General features: G+C 44.1%; 1 protein-coding gene across 2 annotated transcripts in view; it reads left to right on the top strand.

Moving 5' to 3' along the window:
* SEPTIN11 (septin 11) overlaps positions 1-20,328 on the top strand; it is an 87,243-nt gene extending 66,915 nt beyond the window's left edge. Inside the window, exons 6-10 of one of the 2 annotated variants that reach the window (XM_028100631.2) lie at positions 1,456-1,552; positions 3,031-3,199; positions 11,209-11,341; positions 12,718-12,905; positions 16,404-20,328. In XM_028100631.2, the coding sequence (XP_027956432.1) occupies positions 1,456-1,552; positions 3,031-3,199; positions 11,209-11,341; positions 12,718-12,905; positions 16,404-16,419 (603 nt within the window). In that variant the 3' untranslated portion in view covers positions 16,420-20,328. Of the gene's footprint in view, positions 1-1,455; positions 1,553-3,030; positions 3,200-11,208; positions 11,342-12,717; positions 12,910-16,403 lie in introns of those variants that run through there. The other variant, XM_088021142.1, reaches the window with a different exon arrangement.
* The last annotated feature ends 1,786 nt before the right edge of the window (positions 20,329-22,114 follow it).

Raw genomic sequence — 22,114 nt, 5'->3', positions numbered from 1 at the left:
GAGTGTGAGATGAACCAGAAAATAGAACTATCCTCAGCATCAGTGAAATACCACTTGGGCAGCCTGGGCTGAGAGTTATGCCCTCTGTGGGAGAGGATTTGGCTTTGAAACATTCTTGTCTTTCTCAGCTTCTCTGCAGTAGAAGAGCAGTGGATCAAGGAACTCGAGATAATACGTCTCGGAACATCCATTTCAAATCTTCTTATTCTTATATGCTAATAGAAAAAAGGTGGAATTACTATCTGTTCTATCCCCTACTCCCAGAATGTAGACATAGGTACCAAAGAAGTCAATGTGGAACAGTCCGTTGTCTTGAACACCACCTCTGCTTGAGATAAGTCTGGGCTGCAAGGCTTGGGCCAGTAATTTGGGCTAAAGTGTATTTCTGACTTGAATTTTGTGCAATGGCCAACTATCTAAACCAATGCTGTTCAATAGAAATATAATATGAGTCACACAAGTAATTTAACATTTTCCAGTAGTCACATTTAAAAAGGTAAAAAGGGGGCGCCTGGGTGGCTCAGTCAGTTAAGCATTGGACTCTTGGTTTTGGCTTAGGTCCTGATCTCAGGGTTGTAAGATCAAGCCCCATGTTGGGCTCTGTGCTCAGCATAGAATCTGCTTGGAATTATTTGTCCCTCTGCCCTTCCCTCTGGGCTCTCTCTCTCTCTGTCTCTCAAAATAAATAAAATCTTTAAAAAAATATGGCAGAAGTGGCATTATAAAAAAACAAAGTAAAAGGAAATGTGAAATTAATTTAAAAGTTTTACTGAATATATTCAAAATATTACCATTTCGACATGTAATCAATATAAAAATTAATGAGATACTTTGACAGTAAGTCTTTGAAATCCAATGTATATTTTATAATTACAGCATATCCCAATTTGGGTGAATACTCAAGTTGCTTCTAACATACTTGAAAGTTTTTCAATATGAACTAACTACCAAAGAGATAAGTTTCCTCTAATATTTGCATCCACATTGAGCAAACTGGTTCTTCTTTTAGAAGATTTGAGTTTGAAGCAAAATGAAGTGAAGTCCCCAAACAACAGAATTTTATCTAACGGAAAAATATTTTATCTTCCATTTTAAAATTTAAATGTAAATGAATTAAAAGTAAATAAAATTAAAAATTCAGTGTCTTAATCCCACAAGCCCCATTTCAAGTGCTCAGTGGCCACACATATTAGTGGCTGTGGTCTTGTACAACACGAGTCTGAAGCTTCCTGTGTGGGTGCAGACTCCTACCGCTTCCCTTGAAGCTAGCTCCTATCACCTAGTCCGTATTTGGTTGTAGAAAGGGTGGGGTGCACACAACCCAACCCCAGAGCCCCGTGCCTCTCCTCCCTCTCCTCCCCTCCCTCCCTGTTTTCTCCTGCTGCTAAGTGAGGCCTGCAGAAGAGGGCGGAGCTGGAGAAGGTAACTCGTCTCTGTCCTTGTGTCGCTTCACAGGTCCATCTCCCATTTGCAGTGGTCGGCAGCACCGAAGAAGTGAAGATCGGCAACAAGATGGCCAAGGCCAGGCAGTACCCCTGGGGTGTGGTGCAGGGTAGGTGCACAGTACGGGAAGGGTGTCTTCACATTTAACCTCTGTGGTGACTGTCCACTTTCCTTCCTTCCCTGCTGTGTTTGGGGAGGTGCTCAGCTGTAGGCAGGAGGAAGGGAGCAGTAGGGTTATACCCATGACAGTTGTCAAGCGAGGAAGCAAGACACGGTGACTAGGTAGGTAGACCGTGGGGAGCAGTGAGTGCAGAGCCCTAGTGCCAGTGAGGCAGCCCCTCAAGAGTGTTGGCTTGTGTGGCAAATTCAGTATACATTCCTGATAGAAAAGAGTTCTTGCCTAGTAGTTTCAACCACTCTCATACCAGTTTCATCGGCAAAGTATAAGAAAGCTGCAAAACGTTTCTTGTAAATAAGAGGATACTTGTTTCTCCATTATCTCTGGAAAACTTGTCTTCCAGTTAAATATTATCTCAGTAAATTATAAGGCTATCTGACCTAGTTTGGCACTGTGGGACATGACCACAGGCTCTGATCTAAAGAAGCTTCCCATATGTTGCTTGGCTGGGCAAGGACTCTGTTACCTGCCCTTGTACCCTTTTTTTTTTTTTTTTTTAGATTTTTTTTTTTTTTTTAATTTATTTGACAGAGAGAGACATAGCAAGAGAGGGAACATAAGCAGGGGGAGCAGGAGAGGGAGAAGCAGGCTTCCTGCTGAGCAGGGAGCCCGATGCGGGGCTCGATCCCAGGACCCTGGGATCAGGACCTGAGCCGAAGGCAGACACTTAACGACTGAGCCACCCAGGTGCCCCTACCCTTGTACCTTTTGAAGGAAGATGCCCAATGCTAGAGGTTAAGTAGGATCACTACAGAAAATTCCTTCATTGGTTTAAGATCTATCAGTCCTCCTTTTCTTTTGTTCTGAATAAAGGCAATAAATCTGTGAGAAGTGAGAAGAAATTACACCTTTGGGATTCCTGGGAAAGTTTTAATTTTTATGAATATTACCTATTTTTCTACAGTAGATACACTTTTTTCATAGTGTTGATAAAATTTAAAGAAGCGATATGTAAGAACTGCCTTGTATACTTCCAGGGGGCATGGAGTAGTGGAAATAGACCTGGCTTTGCAGCCTGATGTTGGGGTGTTTAAATGTAGACTCTGCTACCTCTACTCAGGAGGTCAGCGTGCTTATCACAGCCTTGCTTCTGCATCTGCAAGGCAAGAGTCGCAACGCCTACTTGGCAGAATTATTCTGAAGAGTAAAGACCATATTTACACACTTCCTCCCGCAGTGCCCTGCCTCGAGCAGGCCCTCTGCAGTCACTCCTGTCATCAGTGTCATGGTCCGCGTTGTCGGCAATCTTGTCCTCATTGGAAAGGTGAGGCGAATCCAGTAAAGGTCTTCAGGTGGCTTTGAGACTTCAGAGATTTCAGGAGCAATGGTGATCACCTCTTGAAAGTGTCACTTCAGATTTTCAGGGACATCGTTGCTAATAGCCACCCCCATCTTCCCATCTCTCGCAGTTGAGAATGAAAACCATTGTGATTTCGTGAAACTTCGGGAGATGCTGATCCGTGTGAACATGGAAGATTTGCGAGAGCAGACTCACACCCGCCATTATGAATTGTATCGGCGCTGTAAGCTCGAGGAGATGGGTTTCAAGGACACTGACCCTGACAGCAAGCCTTTCAGGTATGAGGGCACCTAGCAATCAGCTGTTCTCCAGATAGTGGCTTGAGTGGTGTGTTGGTGCATCATGGAAATGCTTATTGGATTGGGGCGCCTGGGTGACTCAGTTAAGTGGCCGACTCTTGATTTCGGCTCGGGTTATGATCTCAGGGTTGTGAGATCCATCTCCACGTTGGGCTCCGTGGTCAGTGGGGAGTCTGCTTCAGGATTCTCACCCCCTGCCCTTCCCTCTGCATGGCCACAGGTGTGCGCGTGCAGATATGCGTGCGTGCGCACGCGCGCGCGCACACACACACACTCTATCTCTCTCTCAAATAAATAATCTTTCAAAAAAAGAAATGCTTGTTGGATTAAGATATCAGTGACAGAGGGACCTGGTGGGGACACCTTAGTAGCATAATTGCCAGGCATCGTGATCACCACTTTATTGGCATTATCTCAACTACCCCATGTAGTTGCTGTCATTATCCTCCTCATTTACAGGCCAGGACACTAAGGTACGGAAAGTGTAAACAACCTCCCAGGGCCCTATAAGTAGGAAGTGAACCCCTGCTCTGAACCACTCTACTCGCAGAGGCACAGGGCCCAGCGCAGGCGTTTACCGAGTCATGGCCACTCACTTCAGCATGCCGTGCTCGTGGCTGCCGGCCAGGTCTCTCTTCCCAAGGCTCTTCCCAGCTCTCAGTGGTTCAGCACAATGCTAGCTACTAATGAGGAGGAAAGGGAATAACTTGTAGAAAATGTCTTGTGTATTTTCCCACATCATCGATGGATGGAGACCCAGAGGCCCAACGTGAAGGGGAGAATACTAAAATTAATGTAGACTTAGCAGCCTAGCAAAGGCCCCGTCTCTGTCAGAACCTGGTGGCGGGGGAGGGGCGGCAGGGGCTGAGTACCTTGGCCACGGAGTGGTAAGGGCAGGTGGGGCTTCCGGGCCAGATTTACCACCTCCGGGCTCAGCAGAGGATTGGCTTTGTCCTTCCTGGGCCCACACAGCAGTCTTAATGGAGATTTCAGTTGAGGTGATGCGAGGTGTGTCTGGGCACAGAGTAGGGGCCGCAGTTCCTTGGAAGACACTTATTTCCTCCTCTGCTGCCTCTGTTTTTGGCATTTAAATTAAAATTCCTCCTGCAAGCCCAGGGTAAGTGCCCACCAGGAGGCGGCGTTGCTGGGCGGTTCCGGCTGGCTTCCACAAGGCCTCCCTGACTTCCCGGGCTCTGGGACGGTGGCGGATGTCATCCAGGCCTTCTGATTTGTAGACAGTATGCTTTATTCACACATCTGCTGCTCCCCATTTGGTCTCGTTTCTTCTGGCCTAAGGTTTCTTTGTTTTGCTTTGTTTTGTTTTTATACCTCACTATAATCTCACATTCATTTATTTTTTTATTGAGGAATAATTAACCCACAGTATTAGTTTCAGACGTCCAACACAGTGCTTCAGTAATTCTAGGCAGTACTCAGTGCGCACCATGCGAAGTGTGGTCACCGTACAACATTAGTATAGTATCATTGACTGTGTTCCCTGTGGTGTACTTTCCATCGCCGCGACTGATTTATTTTACAACTGGTACAAACTTGATCTGTTTCTATCTTCTTTTATTTATATCCAGCGTCCTCTTTATTTCACCTATCACACCCTTTCCCCCCACGACCACCAGTCTGTTCTTTGTATTTTAGAGTCTGGTTTTTGTTTGTTACTTTGCTCATTTGTTTTTGTTTTAAAGATTTATTTATTCACTTGAGAGAGGGAAAGAGAGAGAGAGAGAGAGAGAGAGAGAGCAAGCAGGAGGAGGGGCAGAGGGAGAGCGAGAGCACACTGAGCACAGAGTCTGACTCGGAACCCAGTCCCACGAGCTGGGATCATGCCGAGCTGAAACCAAGAGGTGGACCCTTAACCGACTAAGCCACCCAGGTGCCCCTATTCCTCTGTCTTGTTTTTTAGATTCCACACATAAGTGAAATCACATGGTATTTGTCTTTCTCTGCCTGACTTATTTCACTTAGCATGAGTTCCATCCATCTTGTCATAAACAGCAAGATCTAATTCTTTTTTTATAGCTGGATAATATTCCATTGTGGATATATGCCACATTTTCTTTGTCCATCCACTTATTGATGGATGCTTAGGTTGCTTCCCTATCTTGGCTTTTGTAAGTAATATTCAATAAACATAAGGTGCATATATCTTTTCAAATTAATATTTTTATTTTCTTTGGATAAATATCCAGTAGTACAATTGTTAGATTGCATGATATTTCTATTTTTAATTTTCTGAGGAACTGCCACACTTTTCCAGAGTGGCTGCACCAGTTTACATTTCCACCAGCAGTGCGTAAGGGTTTCCTTTTCTCCACATCCTCGCCAACACTAGTTATTTCTTGTCTTTTTGACACTAGCCATGAGGCAATATCTCATTGTGGTTTTGATTTACGTTTCCCTGATGATGAGCAATGTTGAGCATCTTTTCATGTGTCTGTTGGCCGTCTGCATGTCTTCTTTGGAAAAATGTTCAGATCCTCTGCCTATTTTTTAATTGGATTTTTTTGGTGTTGAGTCATGTAAGTTCTTTATATAGTTTGGATATTAACCCCTTATCAGCTACCTCATTTGCACATATCTTCGCCATGCAATAGGTTGCCTTTTAGTTTTGTTGATGCTTTCCTTGGCTTTGCAAAAGCTTTTTATTTTGATGTAGTCCCAGTAGTTTATTTTTGCTTTTGTTTCCCTTGCCTGAGGAGACATAGCTAGAAAGAAAAAGCTGGAGGGATCACAATCCCAGATTTCAAGATACGTTTCAAAGGTGTAGTAATTGAAACTGTGGTCCTGGCACGAAAATACACAGAGAGATCAGTGGAACAGGATAGAGAGCCAGAAATAAACTCACACTCACATGGTCAGTTACTTTACGACAAATGAGGCAGGAATATGCGATGGGGGAACGAGAGTCTCTTCAACAAATGGTGTTGGGAAAACTGGACAGCTACATGCAAAAGAATGAAACTGGACCACTTTCTTATACCATACACAAATATAAACTCAAAATGGATTAAAGACGTAAATGTGAGAGCTGAAGCCATAAACTAGAAGAGACCACAGGCAGTTTCTCTGACATTGGCTATAGCAACATTTTGTGGACATGTCTCCTCAGGCAAGGGAAGCAAAAGCAAAAATAAAGTATTGGGGGACTGAGGTTTCCTTTTTGATAATGAAAAGGGGGAATAGATTATAAATATACATCCAAAGCCTTTACTCTTTTCCCTATATAAAAAAAATAAGTAGAGAAAAGTAGACTTTCTGAAATACTTGCTATCATTTCAGTTACTGGGAACTCTGGAAATGGTTTGTCCATCGTTTAAACTCAGGTGTACATCTTGGTGCAAGCAAGATCATTGGGAGCATCAAAACTGGCTTTGAATCAACTGACTTGGCAAATAGGAAGGTGAAATCAACTTGGTTTTCCATTTCTTGAGAACCACTACTTTAAAAGGGGCTCAGACTTTCCCTCTGAGGCATCTCCAGCATCCCCAGCACTTCCTATGAGCCTCGGACCACACTGAAGGGGGGGATGGGGGTGCAGTGAGGGGACCCTGCTTGAAAGATGACACAGTTAAGGAAAAGCAAAAACTGCAGCTGATTTGAGTGGCTTTCCAGAATTTCATCTAAAAAGTCCTCGTTCCCGGATGCTCTTAGATTTTTTTCCATGGGAATTTTGGGTGAGCTGAGAGGGGTGTAAGTATATTCTCAAAGCAGAGGCTTTCTGTGCAGGTGTACAATGAAGTCCATCCTTCCCTTTGAGCACCCTGTGTCTACTCTTTGTCCTCCAAGCCCCTCTTGTGTTTATGAAGCAGACAGTGACCTCTAAAACCAAGGCTAGGAAGGGGCAGCCATCACTCGAATATATGGTACAGTGTGAAGCAAAAGCAGGGTGAACACAGTAACAGGCTGTATGAAAGCCTGGGAAGTACATGGGAGGCCGTAAAGCTGAGGTCGTCCCTGCTCGTGTCCTTGAATCTGCCTCAACTCAGAGTTGTCCTGTGGCAGAATCTCTGTATCTGTCTACGTACCTGTCCAGATGTCAGCTTGCTTTCCCCTGTGCCCATCTTTCCCACCTGCTGCCCTATAGCCTTCTGGACCTTCTCTGCACCCATGTCTCCCTTCCCCGGACCTCAGTCGCTTTGTGGCTAGTGTCTGGAGAAGAGGAGGGGGACATAGGACCCAAGTGGGGACCGCACCGATCTTGGTCCTGCTGCTTTTCTTCTGAGACACCATTGCCCTTTTCCCAACAGTTCCCATCCAAACTGCCCATTCCTTATCTCAGAATACCCCCTTTTCCTGAAAGGAAAAGGTCACGAAAAGGGCTTAGTAACCACCATTCTTTCAAGAGATCACAAAGTTTTCAGGTCCATGAGACCCATTTGTTTGAGGGGAACATGTAGACCTCGGTTCACCAGCTGTGCAGTGTAGTGGGTAGAACTCCTGTCTGAGCTTCTTCATTGTGTGACCTAGACAGATGACTAAACATTTGTATCCAGGTTTCTTCATCTAGGAAATGGGGGGTAGTTAGTAATACCCACCTTACTGGGTTATTGTGAGGACTGATGAGTTCTCGTGTGTAAATTGCTTCGTAAACACTGGTGATGTGTTCTTCTGGGGCATGCCCTTCACCAGGTGGTTCCTGGGGATTGGAACAGAGAGAGAATTATGTTGTGTGAATTACCAGAATAAAGTCTGAACTGAACTACCTGTACTCAGTTCTCCTTCCCCTTGACTTCCGTGAGTGACACCTATCCCTGCCTAGGGCTGTTAAGAAAATGAGAAGAGGGGCGCCTGGGTGGCTCAGTCAGAGGAGCATGTGACCCCTAATGTCAGGGTTGTGAGTTCGAGCCCCACATTGGGTGTAGAGATTACTTAAAAATAAAATCTTAATTAAAAAAGTGAGAAAATGAGAAGATAGAATTTGTGGTTTCAATCCAGCTTAAAACCTCATGAAAAAATTGCATATTTCACACTGAGAAAAGGGTGTAAATAATTACAATTAAAAATTAAGTTGAAAGAGCTAAAAATTGCCAAAGACGTCATCCCGTTAGGGATCTGTGAGTGGATGACAGAACCAGTTCCTTCTCAACTGGTTTTTACTGACTGGAAGCATTAGTGAGGGTTTCTGGTGTCTCTCGTTTGCAACTCAACTGCCAGAGGCTTCTGGGGACTCTGACCCCATGAGTGTGTGGTTGTTCGAAGTCATTTCTCAGTATTTCTCTGTAGTTGTGACTCCTTGGAGTAGGGTCTTATGATTTCCTGAGTGTTGCTTATCATTTCCAGTGTCAGAGTTCAAAACCTGGTTCATATCCTAGGACACAGTGATGGCCTGAGTAGCATTTGTGGAGACTGCTTTCCTGTTCTGGCCCGGATGCTGAGGCTGCACTGAGTCTCCTGGCCAAGCCTGTCTGGCCAGGCGTAGTGTTAGTTGATAACCTTTTTCGAGGACACGGGCTTTCTGACTTTGGGCGGCAACCTTCACTATAAATGGGTTCTGTATCATGATCCAGTATACAAATTTGGAAGTACAACTGCTCTTATTGTTTGCAGCACACTCTGGTATTTTCTATCCTATTCTGTTAAACTTTTTCATTTAACATATTGGTTAAGACCCTCACTTGGGTCATGACCCATAGCTTGAAAACGTATCTCCAGAAACCGGAGCATAAGTTAGGTTGTGGCTGGGACTGCATAAGACAAGAGTTATCGTGAGGGTTCTCGTATTCTAGGTAGCATTACCTAAAGTACATTCTCTCTGTGCGTTACTTAAAAAGTTTCCACGATTAAACAGTTTTGGGGAGCTCTAAGTTAATAAACAGTTTCTTGTACGTAAGGACTTTTAGAGCATTTAAAACAAGCAGTGGTTGGCAGACGACTTACATCAGATCACCTGGAAGCATTTTAAAAATACAGATTATTTTGTCTTCGCCTGCCATCCTGAGTCAGCACTTCCAGGAGTGGGGTTAGGAAACTGTTGAAAAGTCCAATAAAACATGCCCAGGCCAACCTGACATGCTGCCGGGCTTGCGAGCCACTGTGCATTGTGACTCTCCCAACAGGAGACCTCAAAGAGCGTTTTCCCTTTACTCTCTTGCCTCAGGAACCCCTCTTCTGAAGATCTCTTGAAACTAGTGATCTCCAGAATACATGTTGGGCAGTGTTGCTGTAAAAGGTGTTTCCCTCTTTGTTAGAAAGAAGTGGGTGGTTATATTCATAATCATAAAGTATCCCTCAAAGTTTTGTACCAGGGACAGGTCATCTTCTGCCTTTGGCAGTTCTGATCTAGATAAAGGTGATAAAGAGTTCATTAGATGCTAACAAGCAAGATCAAATTCATGAATTCTATCAATACATTTCTATATCTCTGTGGCTATAATTTAAGATTAAATTTCAAGTCCAAAGACTGCTATTAATATTAGCCAATGTCAACACTGGCCAAAATTGTTTTTGTTTCAAAAGATAATATGAAACTCTGGAAACTCAAAGTACTTGATTGTTCATTAACAGGTAGTGTTGAAATTCTTGAGGACAGGAGAACGTTTTTTTGTTTGTTTTTCTTTGAGAGAGAGTGCGCATGAGCATTGGGGGTAGGGGGAGTGCAGAGCAAGAGGGAGAGAATCTTAAGCAGCCTCCATGCCCAGCACAGAGTCTGACTCAGGGCTCGATGACCTGAGCCGAAGTCGAGTCAGACAGCCAATTGATTGAGCCACCCAGACGCCCCAGGAGAACATATTTTTAATCAACCAATGAAAGTGTTGATTACAGAATTATAAGCAATCCTAATGAACACACTTTCTAATTGTTTACATGCATTGTAAGTGTCCTGAATGTCCTTTTTCTCCTTCTAAAAGGAAAAGTGTGGGTGCAGGGAGGTGGCTCTGCATGGTGGCCAGGGTTATCCACGGGTGCTCTCCAGTTTGGAGTCAGCACTTCGGATGAATTCAGTCCACGGGTAAAGGTGGATAATCCTGCAGACCCGTGTTACTGTAACAAGTCTTGTTCTAGGGGAAACTGCAAGGGAGAAATAGAAATAACACCTTATCAAATATCAGCAAGTGTTTCTCTGTTTGTGTAGGTGTGGATAATGGGGGTGTGTTTTCTTAAGTTGTGTTACCAAAGGCAATTTTTCTGTCAATGTATTTGTTCTGACTTAGAGATAAAGCCGAGTCTGGCATTTGATTTAAAATATTGGGCTCAAAGTTCTGTAGAGAGTCAGGAGGTGGTTGGGGTTTAAGGTAAAAATAAAACTCTTGCCTGCTCTATTTACAGTTGGTAATATAACTTGAAGTAGCAATTTTCTATAATATCTTTAGATATACCATTGTCTCTTTAGATGGTTCACTGAATCCATTTTCTGAATTGGGGACTGGAGGGAGGTGAATGGGGAAAGGGTAGTAGTTGCCACAGAGGGTATGTCGAATGCTCTCCTCACTTTGCCCCCATGTAACTCCCACACTCCTGTCCCTAGAAGGTAAATGCTGTTGTATCCACATCTTAGATAGAGAACACTGAGGCTTAGGGACTGTGCCCTTCCCAAGATCGGTCAGTAAGTTGCTGTGGCCAGAATCCAAACCCTGGCCCGTGTGGCTCCAGTGCCTTTGCATTCTCTTCCTACGCTATGCTGCCTTCGTCTCCTAAAAGTCTCTTACTTGGTTTCTACCTTGTTTGCTGATCTGGAAGATACTGGCCAGCCCAACCCAGGCTTTCCCTGTGTGAAGATATACAGGGTAAACGTGGCCAGTAAGACATACCTGTAATGCTACATCGCGCTTACTGACTCATCCCCGGTTCTCGATGTGCTTGTCTTTCTGGTCACTGCATAACTGAAAAGAAGATGGTGTGCCATTTTATGTGTCCTTTAACATAGTAAGTGGCAGCCTTATCTATTTTTTTGGGAGCAATGAGTAGAAATTATATGAGCTGAAATTTCCTGTTCAACTTCACAACACTGTCCTTGTCTTGTGGCTTTTGAATAGTCTTCAGGAGACTTACGAAGCGAAAAGAAATGAATTTCTGGGAGAACTTCAGAAGAAAGAAGAAGAAATGAGGCAAATGTTTGTGATGAGAGTGAAGGAGAAAGAAGCTGAACTTAAAGAGGCAGAGAAAGAGGTAAGCCATCTGTCTTCCTTCAAGGCAGAGACAAATAAGCGAGGTGTGTTATTAATACGTCACATTTTCTAGAACTTCATCCTCTCCTAAGTACTTTCTACGTGTATATTATCCTGTGAGCAGTAGACTAACATGGTAAGGAAAGCAGGTCAGGTGTTCTTATCCCCATTTTACAGATGATAAAACTGAGAGGCCTGGAGGTTAAATGATTTCTGTAGTCACATACCTAGTAAGTAGCAGAGCCGAAACTAAAACTAGACCTTAGGTCTCCAGGTGTGGTCCCATGTTCTCTGTAGCTCCGTATTTCCTCAATTTGTAAGTGTCCGCAACGTTAAGATTTGGGATTCTGGGACCATGATTATTATTATTGTAGTCTGTCAGCCAACTCGGTGAGGTAAACGGTGGAGGAGCCCTTTGCGGGCATGTACTTGCTGCTCCGGTGTCCTTGTGCCTGCCTGTCATTGCCCGTGACCAGGCCACATTAACTGCTTCCTAGAAGCTGACGTGGATTTCTGCTATAGCACTCATCCCATCGAGACAGAGAGAGAGAGAGAGAGAGAGGGGGAGGGAGAGAGGGTGGGAGGGAGAGAAAGTAACTTATTTGTCTCTGATGTTAGATAATATCTCAAGTGCATATCTCAAGTGCTTGAACTATAGCTCTGCACGTTTCCAAATTGTCTACATAATTTCCTCATCATTCCCTTTGAATTTATCTTTATAAAGACTACTGAAATTTAGTGGTTAAATAGCTAAGCACTCAATAGAGTTTTGCTGCAGAGAAAGGAAAGTTGATCCTTATCTGTTGTTGGCTATAAGTACCAAGTGGATGCTGGATAAAAATCTAAAATTAGTAAGAGTTTTTTTCTTAATTCTTTCTGTCCTTCCTTCCTCCCTGCTGTTTCTGCCTCGTGATAACTTTCTAAATTCAATTTGTCGAGAAATTTGCGAGAAACCTCCCAACAGATTCTTACTCTTTGAATAGCCTATATCCTCTGTAGTCACCGCGTGTGTCTATAAGTAAATGTATATTATACATTTTGAAAAAGGACCAGAAATAAAGAACTACTCTTACCACTCGGGTAAATTGCTAATTAGGAGCGTGGATAATTTTTTTTCTTCTTTATGCTTCTTACAATGAATATGTATTTTATTGTCAGTAAGAATGAACAGGATTCCCTTCAGTGCCAAGGCGTCCAAGTCGCAGAGGCACGTAGTAGGGCTCCCCCTGCTGCGCTTTGCCAGATGGTGCTGCCCTCGCAGGGCTGACGCAGCTGTGGCAGCACGGAGCATGCTTTGATTTGGAGCGGATCCACGTGACCTGCAGCAGTAACTTTCCACTCCCTTCACCCAGCTTGCCCTCCTCTTTTCCTCTGCAGCTCCATGAGAAGTTTGACCTCCTGAAGCGGACACACCAAGAAGAGAAGAAGAAAGTGGAAGACAAGAAGAAGGAGCTGGAGGAGGAAGTGAACAGTTTCCAGAAGAAGAAAGCAGCCGCTCAGCTACTACAGTCCCAGGCACAGCAGTCTGGGGCCCAGCAAACCAAGAAAGACAAGGATAAGAAAAAGTAAGCGGGTGTCCCCCCATGCTTCGGGGCCCTCTAACAATTTATTCCTCTTGCATGTGTCTACTTTTCCCATTTACAGACTGGAAACTGGTCTGTTACCAGAAAGATAAAAGCAAGTCTTTTCTCTACAGTGCAGGGAAGATGATACAGGTTTTTAAAGTATTTGTAAAGGGTACACAAACATTAATTTATAAAACTTGACCACACGACCAAGCAATCAGGGCTGGAGGAACCTGCCGTCTCCAGTGGCATCTTCTGCACCAACACTAGGACTCTGGAGAAGACAGTCTATTTCTCTTCACTACTCTCTGGAGACAATCCTCATGACTCTTGGTGAAGGGCATCCTAAAATGATGATTGTTAAGATTTTTCTCTTCTGTGTTGCGAGGCCTGATCAGCCAGTCACGGGAAGTCTTGTCTCCAAAGTGGAAGATTGGGACAGACTGCTAGTGGCCACCTAGTTTCCCCCTAAATTCAACGAGATGGTGAACCGTTTCACTGTGGAAATGGGAGCAAAATACCCTTTCCATTAAGACACCCCACCCATCCTCAGAGCACACAAAAGAATATTCTAAGCTATGGCCTTGATTGAAGGTGCCAAAGGGTCAGGTTCTGCTCTTCAGTTATTCACTTCATAGCATGACTGCAGTAGCGGCCGCCTGAGTCCGGTGGGAGAGTCGGGCCTGCCTTGAAATTCTCTCGTGATTTGAAGTGCTGCATCAGATCACCTTAATGACTAGAGAATGCAGTGTGAGGACGATCGCTGCCGGGTTGACAGTAAGCACAGTGGGCGGTACGATCCCTTCTAGGAATACCCTTGTGGTGCCCGGATGGCAAGCCCACGGGCGCTGCCCTCCTGCGTCTGTTGAGCGTGCGGTGCTCTCAGGGCAGTGATACGGCAGCTCGGGGTGTGTTTCAGGATCCCTACTCTTTACCCTCAGGTGCCAGGGTTTTAGGGGAAAAGCTGACAGTTAAGTAAACGGTAAAGCTTTTGGTAGTCAACTAGGCAGGGAATTAAATCCTGCAGAGTAGCGCAGATTGGAGTGGATCTGCACAGCAGTTGAGACCCATCACAGGGGGAGGGGGTGAGCACGCACACTCGCCCCTGCCGAGTCTCCTCACGTTGCCTATGGCAGAAATCACAGTGCATTACTATGGGGACGCACGGAGAGGTTTTAAATTCTACCTTACAAACTTGGACTTTCCAAGCTCTGAGACAGCAGAAAACGTGTCAAGAGGGCAAAGAAGTAAGCACATTTTCTAAGCAATGGAAAGCAGTTGGTGCAGGTGTGGTGTGATTTTAATGGGGTTGGTACAGACCCGAGGGATCAAGGGCTCCAAGGGCTGAAACTTTAGTTATGCCAGATTAAGTCTGAGTGTAACAACTGCCTGGATTATAATCCAGTTCCAGAAAGCACTTTGTGCTGTGCATGTCGGGAGAGCAGCCGTCACTCCGGTGACATTCCCCGCACAAAGACTCAGAGATTCGTGACTCTTCCAGTGAAGACGAAAGGGAAGTCATTTGGCATCATACCCTTGTTGATCCTAACTAACCCAAGATAAAAATTGTGTGTGTGTGTGTGTGTGTGTGTGTGTGTGTGTGAGTGGGTGTACGCACGTGTGGGTCCCCATCCATAGGAATGGATGACACAGAAAAAGCTGCTGACTCACAGCTTAGGAAACCCAAAGTCAAGTTTTTCTTACCCTGAAGCACTAATGTTCATAAAGGTACATGTTTTAGAACTAAAGATGTTTATAAAAGGCCAGCAACGTTCCAAGGATGTTTCCCGTTGCCTGGATGTGCCTTTAAGCAACACAAGTTCCACGAGCTGATCCGCACTGTGCCTCTGTTGGACGAAAGTCTATGTAGTGACAGACTTCCCCAGGTAGGGAGGTTTCTCCTTGCCCTTTTGATCATTTTAGGTTATTTTTGTCCCAACCTTGGGCCTTAGCGATGTATAATGCTTTTCATGTTTACATGAAGTATGTGTAAATTCTATTTTAGCCTTATTTATACATTCTCATGTATTATTAATAGAATTGGACTTCATCTGGTGCACAAGTAGTGACCAGGGTTTGTACCTGACAATGGCACATATTTTTTTGGTAGGTTCTTAACCTTTTCTACAACTTTCCCATAACACTGAAAGCAACTGCCAGTCACAGAGCTGAGGTGTAAAGTTAAAGAGCCCCCCTCTCCCTCCCCCGCCCCCGCCCCTTAGGGCCCCGTGAGAGTTTGGGCTAGAGATGACACAGAAAGTCACCAGGCAGCACTTTGAAAACAAACGGGAGACTCTTGGCCTCTTCACGTAGCCAGAGAGATGCGGGGGTCACCATACATGTCCCTTAGGAGTTGGCTTTGTTTCAGGGAGAAAATTGTTCCAAAAAGAGATGCTTATGTAGGCACTTGCTATGCTTCCACCTGGAAAATGAACTTAGTGTTTCTAATAGTTCTAAATTGTTTTTATATTCTAATGACACGCTCCCTTTTTAACGTAGGTAAAGCTTTATGCTTCTTGCCCCGTAGTGGCCTGAAAGCCCATAGCATTTCCTAAGGTGACAGGCAGAGTCGAGCCGGCCCCGCCTCCTGCCCTCCCCGGCCTCCCCGGCCTCCTGCCTCCTGCCTCCTGCCCCTCCCCGGCCGGCAGGGCGCCGTCCTTGTTCGTGGCGGCCACGGTGCGGCCCTGCCCGGGGTAAGTTGTTCAGTGGACAGCGTTCTTCCTTTCCGAAAACTCTGCACCGTTGCCAGGAGGCCTGGGTGGTGACGCTTCATCCATCCCGAGAGGTCTTAAAATCCATCGTTTTAAAATGGTCCCCGGCATCCGATAACTACAGTTTATACGGTCATCCGCTCTTGTTTACTTTTGATCCTCGCTGAGGAACGAGGTTGCACGGTGCGGACACGCCTAAAGTGAGGCGTGCGGCTCTCGGATGGGGTGTTGCACTCCACCTGGGCGAGGGGGCGCCCCCGCGCGGCGGCAGCCGGAACCGCGGCGGGATGGGCCCGCTCCCCTTCCCAAGTACGTCATAGCATGTCCTCCGCCCACTGTACTCCAGTCCCCGAGCTAACTGCTCAGAGACGTTATTGTAGATTTATTCTCTGACTCCAGCCACTCAGAAATGGAAAGATGCAGCTCCTCTTCAGCACCGATGTGATGCCCAAATCTGATAGATAATGTTTTATGTTATTTGAGAAAATGAAAATCAAACAGTAAACCCTTCTACGATAACATGGAGTGGTTTCAAGAAGTCACTCATAAATTCTAAATTACATGCAAATGGAAACTAACCATGTGTTCTTTAATTCAGTATTAAAATTTTGCTTTTGCTTGTCATGTAGAATAGCTTACTCAGATTCGTGGTTTTAATTTCTGTCAATTCCATCATCATTGCATGAGCATTCACCATCACCGAATGCTGGTGCTGGCGCTCCTAATTTTCCTTTCTTTTTTATTTATTATTATTTCTAACTTTTTTGTTTTGTTTTTTAACTTGCAGTGCAAGCTTCACATAAAGCCTGGCAAGCCAAGGATGGTCCCGCATTCACCTGCTTTTGCAGTAATATTGTATCTCTGCCATCTGTGTCCTTTTGTTTTATTTTATTTTATTTTTTTTTTACCCTTCCCCAGACACCAATAACTATTAACTCATTTTGCTGACTGTTGTTGGGTAGTGGAAAATGATAGAGCAAGAGAGTAACACCAAAAGCTATGTGCAGCTGGACTTTGTTTCTGGAAAGCAGATGATTGGCCTTTTATGCCTGTTCGGAGTGGCAGCAGGAAGCAGGCCTGTGGCTTGTATGTTGCTTTGGACCAAGGGATGGAGGGTCAATGGCTCCATGTCCGTCTGTTGGGAGAACTCACCGCTTCAGCCGCTGAACTATAACCCCGAATACCCAGGACAACAGTTTGTTTTTCTTGATTTCTCATCTCCATGGGGGCAGAAGCCCTGAACTCCCTCTGCCTCTTCTCCATACCTGCCCCAAACCAAGGTAGCTTCCTACGTAGGCAGAATGGTGGGTCAGCTTTTTAGGACTTTTGCATTTGTGTGGATTTTTCATTATTATAATAACATTATTTGACCTGTGTTGTGGTTCTCCTCAGACCGTACCCTCTTACGGCTTTAAAAATGTGTCTGAACCCCCCTCTCTCCAGTCCTGGCCAAGTTGGACCGTAATGAGAAAGCTGATTATGTTCGCTTCTATCAGCACAACCTTGACGCTGTCCTAGTCAGCGATCTTGAACGTCAGGGCATGTAACATGGCCTCATAGAAGCATCCTCTACTAAAGATGGCAGGCTTTCCACAGCCTCCCTACTGCTTACAATAAGCATTCTTTCATACTCTCCATGGGCAATGGCCGATTCTGGGACATCAGTACTTCTAATGATGCTTTTCAGTAATCATGAGAAAATTTGTTATCAACTGTATATCATCTGCAGCCCCAATTCTGAGAGGGGACCTCATCAGTTTCCGGTAGGAATGGGGAGGAAGGTAACACAAACCCACGAGTGGAGAAGGTAGAAGTTCAGCTGACATCCAGCTTCCTTGCATAGTCTCCTTCTCATATATGGCAGGAAAGGGAAGAAGAAATAGAACAGCTAGTCTTTCAAATCCAGTTGTCTTGAAGGAATCTTCTCACCTTTTTCCTCACCCCAACTAGCGCTACGAGCCCATCGCCCCATCAGCAAGGATTAGGGCCGACCCATATGCCATGACCCGCACTCCATACCACATTTGTGTGGGAGGGGGTGTATTTAATCCCTTTTCTGTACTGTTCCTTTGTGAGGCTTACCGTTTCATCTTCTTGATTTTTCTCCCCTCTACTAACAAGAGCCTCCCACCTTCTAACTCTGTAGTCTCCTGTTTCTTACTTGAAAGAATAATATTTCTCCTGAACTCCACCTCTCGCTTCCTCCTGGCCTTCACTAGTCATACATTAGGTAAATAGGACAGAGTATACTATATCTCCCTGACCAACACACACGTACCTTTTTTTTTTTTAATAAGTCTCTAGTTGATTCCAATAAAGTCTTTTTCCCTTCTTTTCATCCTCAAACCATACTTTTAGGGGAAACAAGTTATGGTCTCCCATGAACTGATGTAGGCCTAATTAGGTGAAGTAAAGATTGTTTCACTGAAGGCCAAACCAGGCTGGGCTAGAACCTGAAGACTGGAAGCCGCAGTGGTGGTATAAAGACAGGCTTAGGAGCTACTGGACTAATGTTTTTGTTTTGTTTTGTTTTTTAATGATTCTAGTCCAAAGCTAGCTGTGGAGCAGCCAAATACTAGACGGCATGCCGATTCTAACCGTGGCTGAATTTGCTCATACGCTGTGCGCCAGACAAAAGCTTGAATACTCGTGTTGTATGCTTGTTCCAACTGCTGCTTGTGTGAGCATTTTTGTGCCTTGTAACAGAAAATATACTTGTAAGTTCAAAAAACGGTCACCTTAAAATTATCATTTTTAATGCATCACTAAAGCCTTTTTGACAGTGAGCCTAGCTGCGAAAGGCATCCAGCTGACTTTTTGATTCCAAGATTGTTGATTGATTGATTTTTTTCTCCCCCATGAAAATTTTCACAACAAAATAAACCATATGGAGAGTCAGGGAATAAAAAATCAAAAGAAAGTTCTAGAAGCTCTTTTTTTTTTTTAACATGTTGCTTCTGAACTCTTTTTCTACCCCCCACTCCCTGGCCCTGTTTGGTTTGTTGTTGCTGCCCTTCTCTTCTTTCTGTATCTGTGCCTTTTTTCACAGTAGTCCTTGGCTCTGCACCGAATAAATGATACCCTCAAATCTAATTGGATGTGCTTTCGCCTTTGCATGTAAGTACAGTAGTAAGAAAACTTTGAGATCTTTCTGACTTTTTAAAATTAGAGAAACAAATGGGATAGATGGGTTCCCCCCCCACCCTTTTTTGGAGGGAGGTAGGGAGGTATTGGTTTGAGTAGCCTTTGTTTATTAAGAAATAAAGAAAACACTAAATATATTTAAAATGGCCACATTTGTACCTTTCCCACAATAAATACAAATTCAGCTTTTCCTTGATACCAGTATGGGAGTCAGAAATTGTTGTTCCCAGGCTGCATTCCACACAGCCTTGTGGGCATCACTGGATATTACAGAGGGTCCTTGGTTCTGACTATGGAGTAAAGCTAGACTAAGACACTACCACCTTCCTTTGGAGAAAACCAAGAGGGAAATATTTTTTATGTTAGGTTGCCTTTATGACTACTTAATTTTTTGCTGATCTTGGTTTAATTGTCTTTCCCTCCTGCTAACTGCTGGCAGTGAACACACCTTTTTTTTTTTTTTTTTTTTTGCCAGACAGTTCTAGCTGGCCTCTCCCCGTATCTTCTGTTCAACCATAATGACCATTGCTTCTGGATTTTAGGTCCCTATAATGTTTGTATGTACAGTAGGATGACGGAAAAGCATTTACGAGAATTTACTGGCAGTTAGAGACTTATGTTTTCCCAGCTTAGGCTCCTTATTAATTGGTCAAAGTTTTGTCCAGAAAGGGCATCTCAACCAGGGGAACATTTAATGTCACATTGGGCACAGGTTACTTATTATCTTCCTTCTCTGCTTTGTAATCTCACCAGCAATTACACTTATTCTTCATATCTTGTGCACCTCAAACGAACGGACTGGGTTTCTTCACTTTCTTGACATTACCCCTAAGTGTTTCACATCCAGACTGTTGAATCTGGGTTTCAGCTGTTAACCAACCCATGTCATACTGTGTGTGTGTGGTCCTTCCAAACCGTCCTTTCAGATCCCTCTGCTTTGCCATCTGCAAGTGTCTGAAATTGTCAATTCTCAGCTTCCAGAAGTCTTGGTTCCACTGACAGGATACATATGTGATGACTCTTTAGTGGAAATTATGACCTACAAAGTCTAGATTGTATGTAGGTATGAAGGGAATTTTTTAAATAAATGAAAAGCTGTGAACAGCATTAGAACTTTGTCTATTTCTTAATTTTAAAATATGCTGATATGCCTTAAACTGTAGTTGTAGATCATTGTCATTTTGCTGTTTGAAAATAACCAATGTGTTTCTAAAAGTGTTGTGTAATCTACTCTTGGTGTTAATGCAGAATTGTCATATATGTAAGCTGCATGTTAGACACTTGTCTTTTTTAAAAACTAAAATAATTGTATTGATATGAAGTCTATCATTTTTTTCAAGTGAGGAAGTAATCACGTAGCCACCTTGCTCAGTAATTTGGTGTCTGTTAAGGTAGGAGAGCGGTGGACAGGTAATCTATGCATATATCACTAGTGCCAAGACACAACGTGGGGGAAAATATATTTTTACCCAAACAATGTGTGCCCTCTTGTGAGTTCTTTTTAGTCACTGTTTGGTATGCATATGTACATGTGATTCTTGTATTGGATAAAAGAAATAGGAATGAAAGAGTCTCATGCTTTCCTGCCTTGTCTGGGGGATTTCAAACGCTCCCAAGTGGGCAGCAGCACCTGCTCCGAGATCTTTGCCGTGCGGTGTCCTGTACGTCACATGTGGTCTCTGCCTCCCTTTCTCCCCCATTCCCACCCCCTCCTGTCCCGACTGTTGTCCCTGGCGCCACCCCACCCCTGGGCCCAGCGGAGGTAGGCACCTCTTGCCCGGCCTCTGGCGTCTGCGCTGCCAGGGCTGCTCACACCTGGCTGTGCTCACGGAAGTCAGCCTTCTAACTGACACACTGCTGTTCTTCCCCAGTTGTTGTAGAAAAGCTTTTTTTTTTTTAACTTTAAGAATCAAATTTGAATCTGAATCTTTCTTTTTTCTCCTCTGTAGCTTCTTCTTTATGTAGCCATCCTGTTGACAAGCCCTACTCCCCCCTAATGGACATAGAGCATTAGAAGAGCAGGAGTGTCTGTTCACGCGTGCTGGGGAAGAGTTACCTCATTTCCACCATCGCCTCCTATTCTTTTAAAGTCCGGGTCAATTCCTGCCTTGCTGTTTGTATTTGTCAATGTCTGTTTACAAACCACTGCCCATAGTGGTTACTAAGGTGACTTTTCACTACCAAAAACAGTAATACTTAATAATGCTTAAAAGGAAATTCAGTGAAAGAGAACTTGGGCCAAGACCCAGGGTAGCCATGTGTTGGGATCCTCTTGCTTAGCTGTCATGTTCTTGAAGCTGCCGATCCGAGAACTCACGGACTGAAGACAGCACATACCCTACTCTGAGGTGGTCAGCACCTCCAGGGTCCACAAACTCGATCTCATGTTAACTCCAGACCTCTCTGTCCCATGCGTGACATTCTGAACAGCCCCATCGGGACCCTCAACCATCAATCAGGTCATAAGATCTGGGCAACAGTCTCCTTCCTTTTGTTAGTTTTTATGGGTTGTTTTGGAGTTTGGGATTTTTTTTTTTTTTTAACTTTTGATATTGCATGAACAGAGATGGCTACAATTTTTTTATTTGGAGTGTTCTATTGATGCAATGTTTTTATTTTTCAGCTGACCATCCGCCTCTTGAGAGAGAGAAGTGGGCATCCTTCCTTTAAATTCAGGAACCATTGTTGTTTTATTTAACTCTTTTTCTGTGACCTGCATCCCTTATATAAGTTGTTTTGGGTTTGGGATTCTGTTTTGGGGAAAAAAAATTTTTTCCAGTTAGCCAGTTCTGTTTTATGTATTGGTTACTCAAACTTAGTTTGGTATCAAAATTATGCCAGTTTTAAGTTCAAGAGGAAATTTAAGTGAAGTTTTAGTCACAGAATTCTGTTTAAGAATCTCTCCTCATCTCAGATACAACCAAAAAAATCCCTCTGCTGTCACTGGGGTTTTGACCTATAAGTCTTAATCATGTTTAAAATGTGTCAGTGTTGGGTAGAGGACTTTTCTGCCTCTAGGACTGAATTTATACTTAAAGGTACCTTAAAAATAACTTTCTGGCCCATCCCTGCCTTTTTATTTATTGGGAAGCTGTGCTTTACCTTGTTTCCAGAGTTTTTGTATCCCGGACCATGGGAACAAACCCAAGGGAAGTATATAACCTGTCCCAGACAATAGCATCATTACAATGGTTCTGCTCCACATTGTCTTCTCAGTTACCCGTGTGGCTTTCTCTACCATGTCTGTGAAAAATAAATTTGCTGTAATTCACTTAAAATACACCCAATGTACAAACACACACACTTCTGGCAGTTGAGGCTGTGATTTTTAATGTTGACCCATTTGTGAGGGAC

Source organism: Eumetopias jubatus, unplaced genomic scaffold (genome assembly GCF_037043125.1).
Source record: "Eumetopias jubatus isolate StellerSeaLion01/CBP00866 unplaced genomic scaffold, mEumJub1_p1.0 scaffold_2, whole genome shotgun sequence".
NCBI lineage: Eukaryota > Metazoa > Chordata > Mammalia > Carnivora > Otariidae > Eumetopias > Eumetopias jubatus.
Note: the sequence above shows the minus strand (reverse complement) of the source record. Positions and strands in the feature narration are given on the sequence as shown.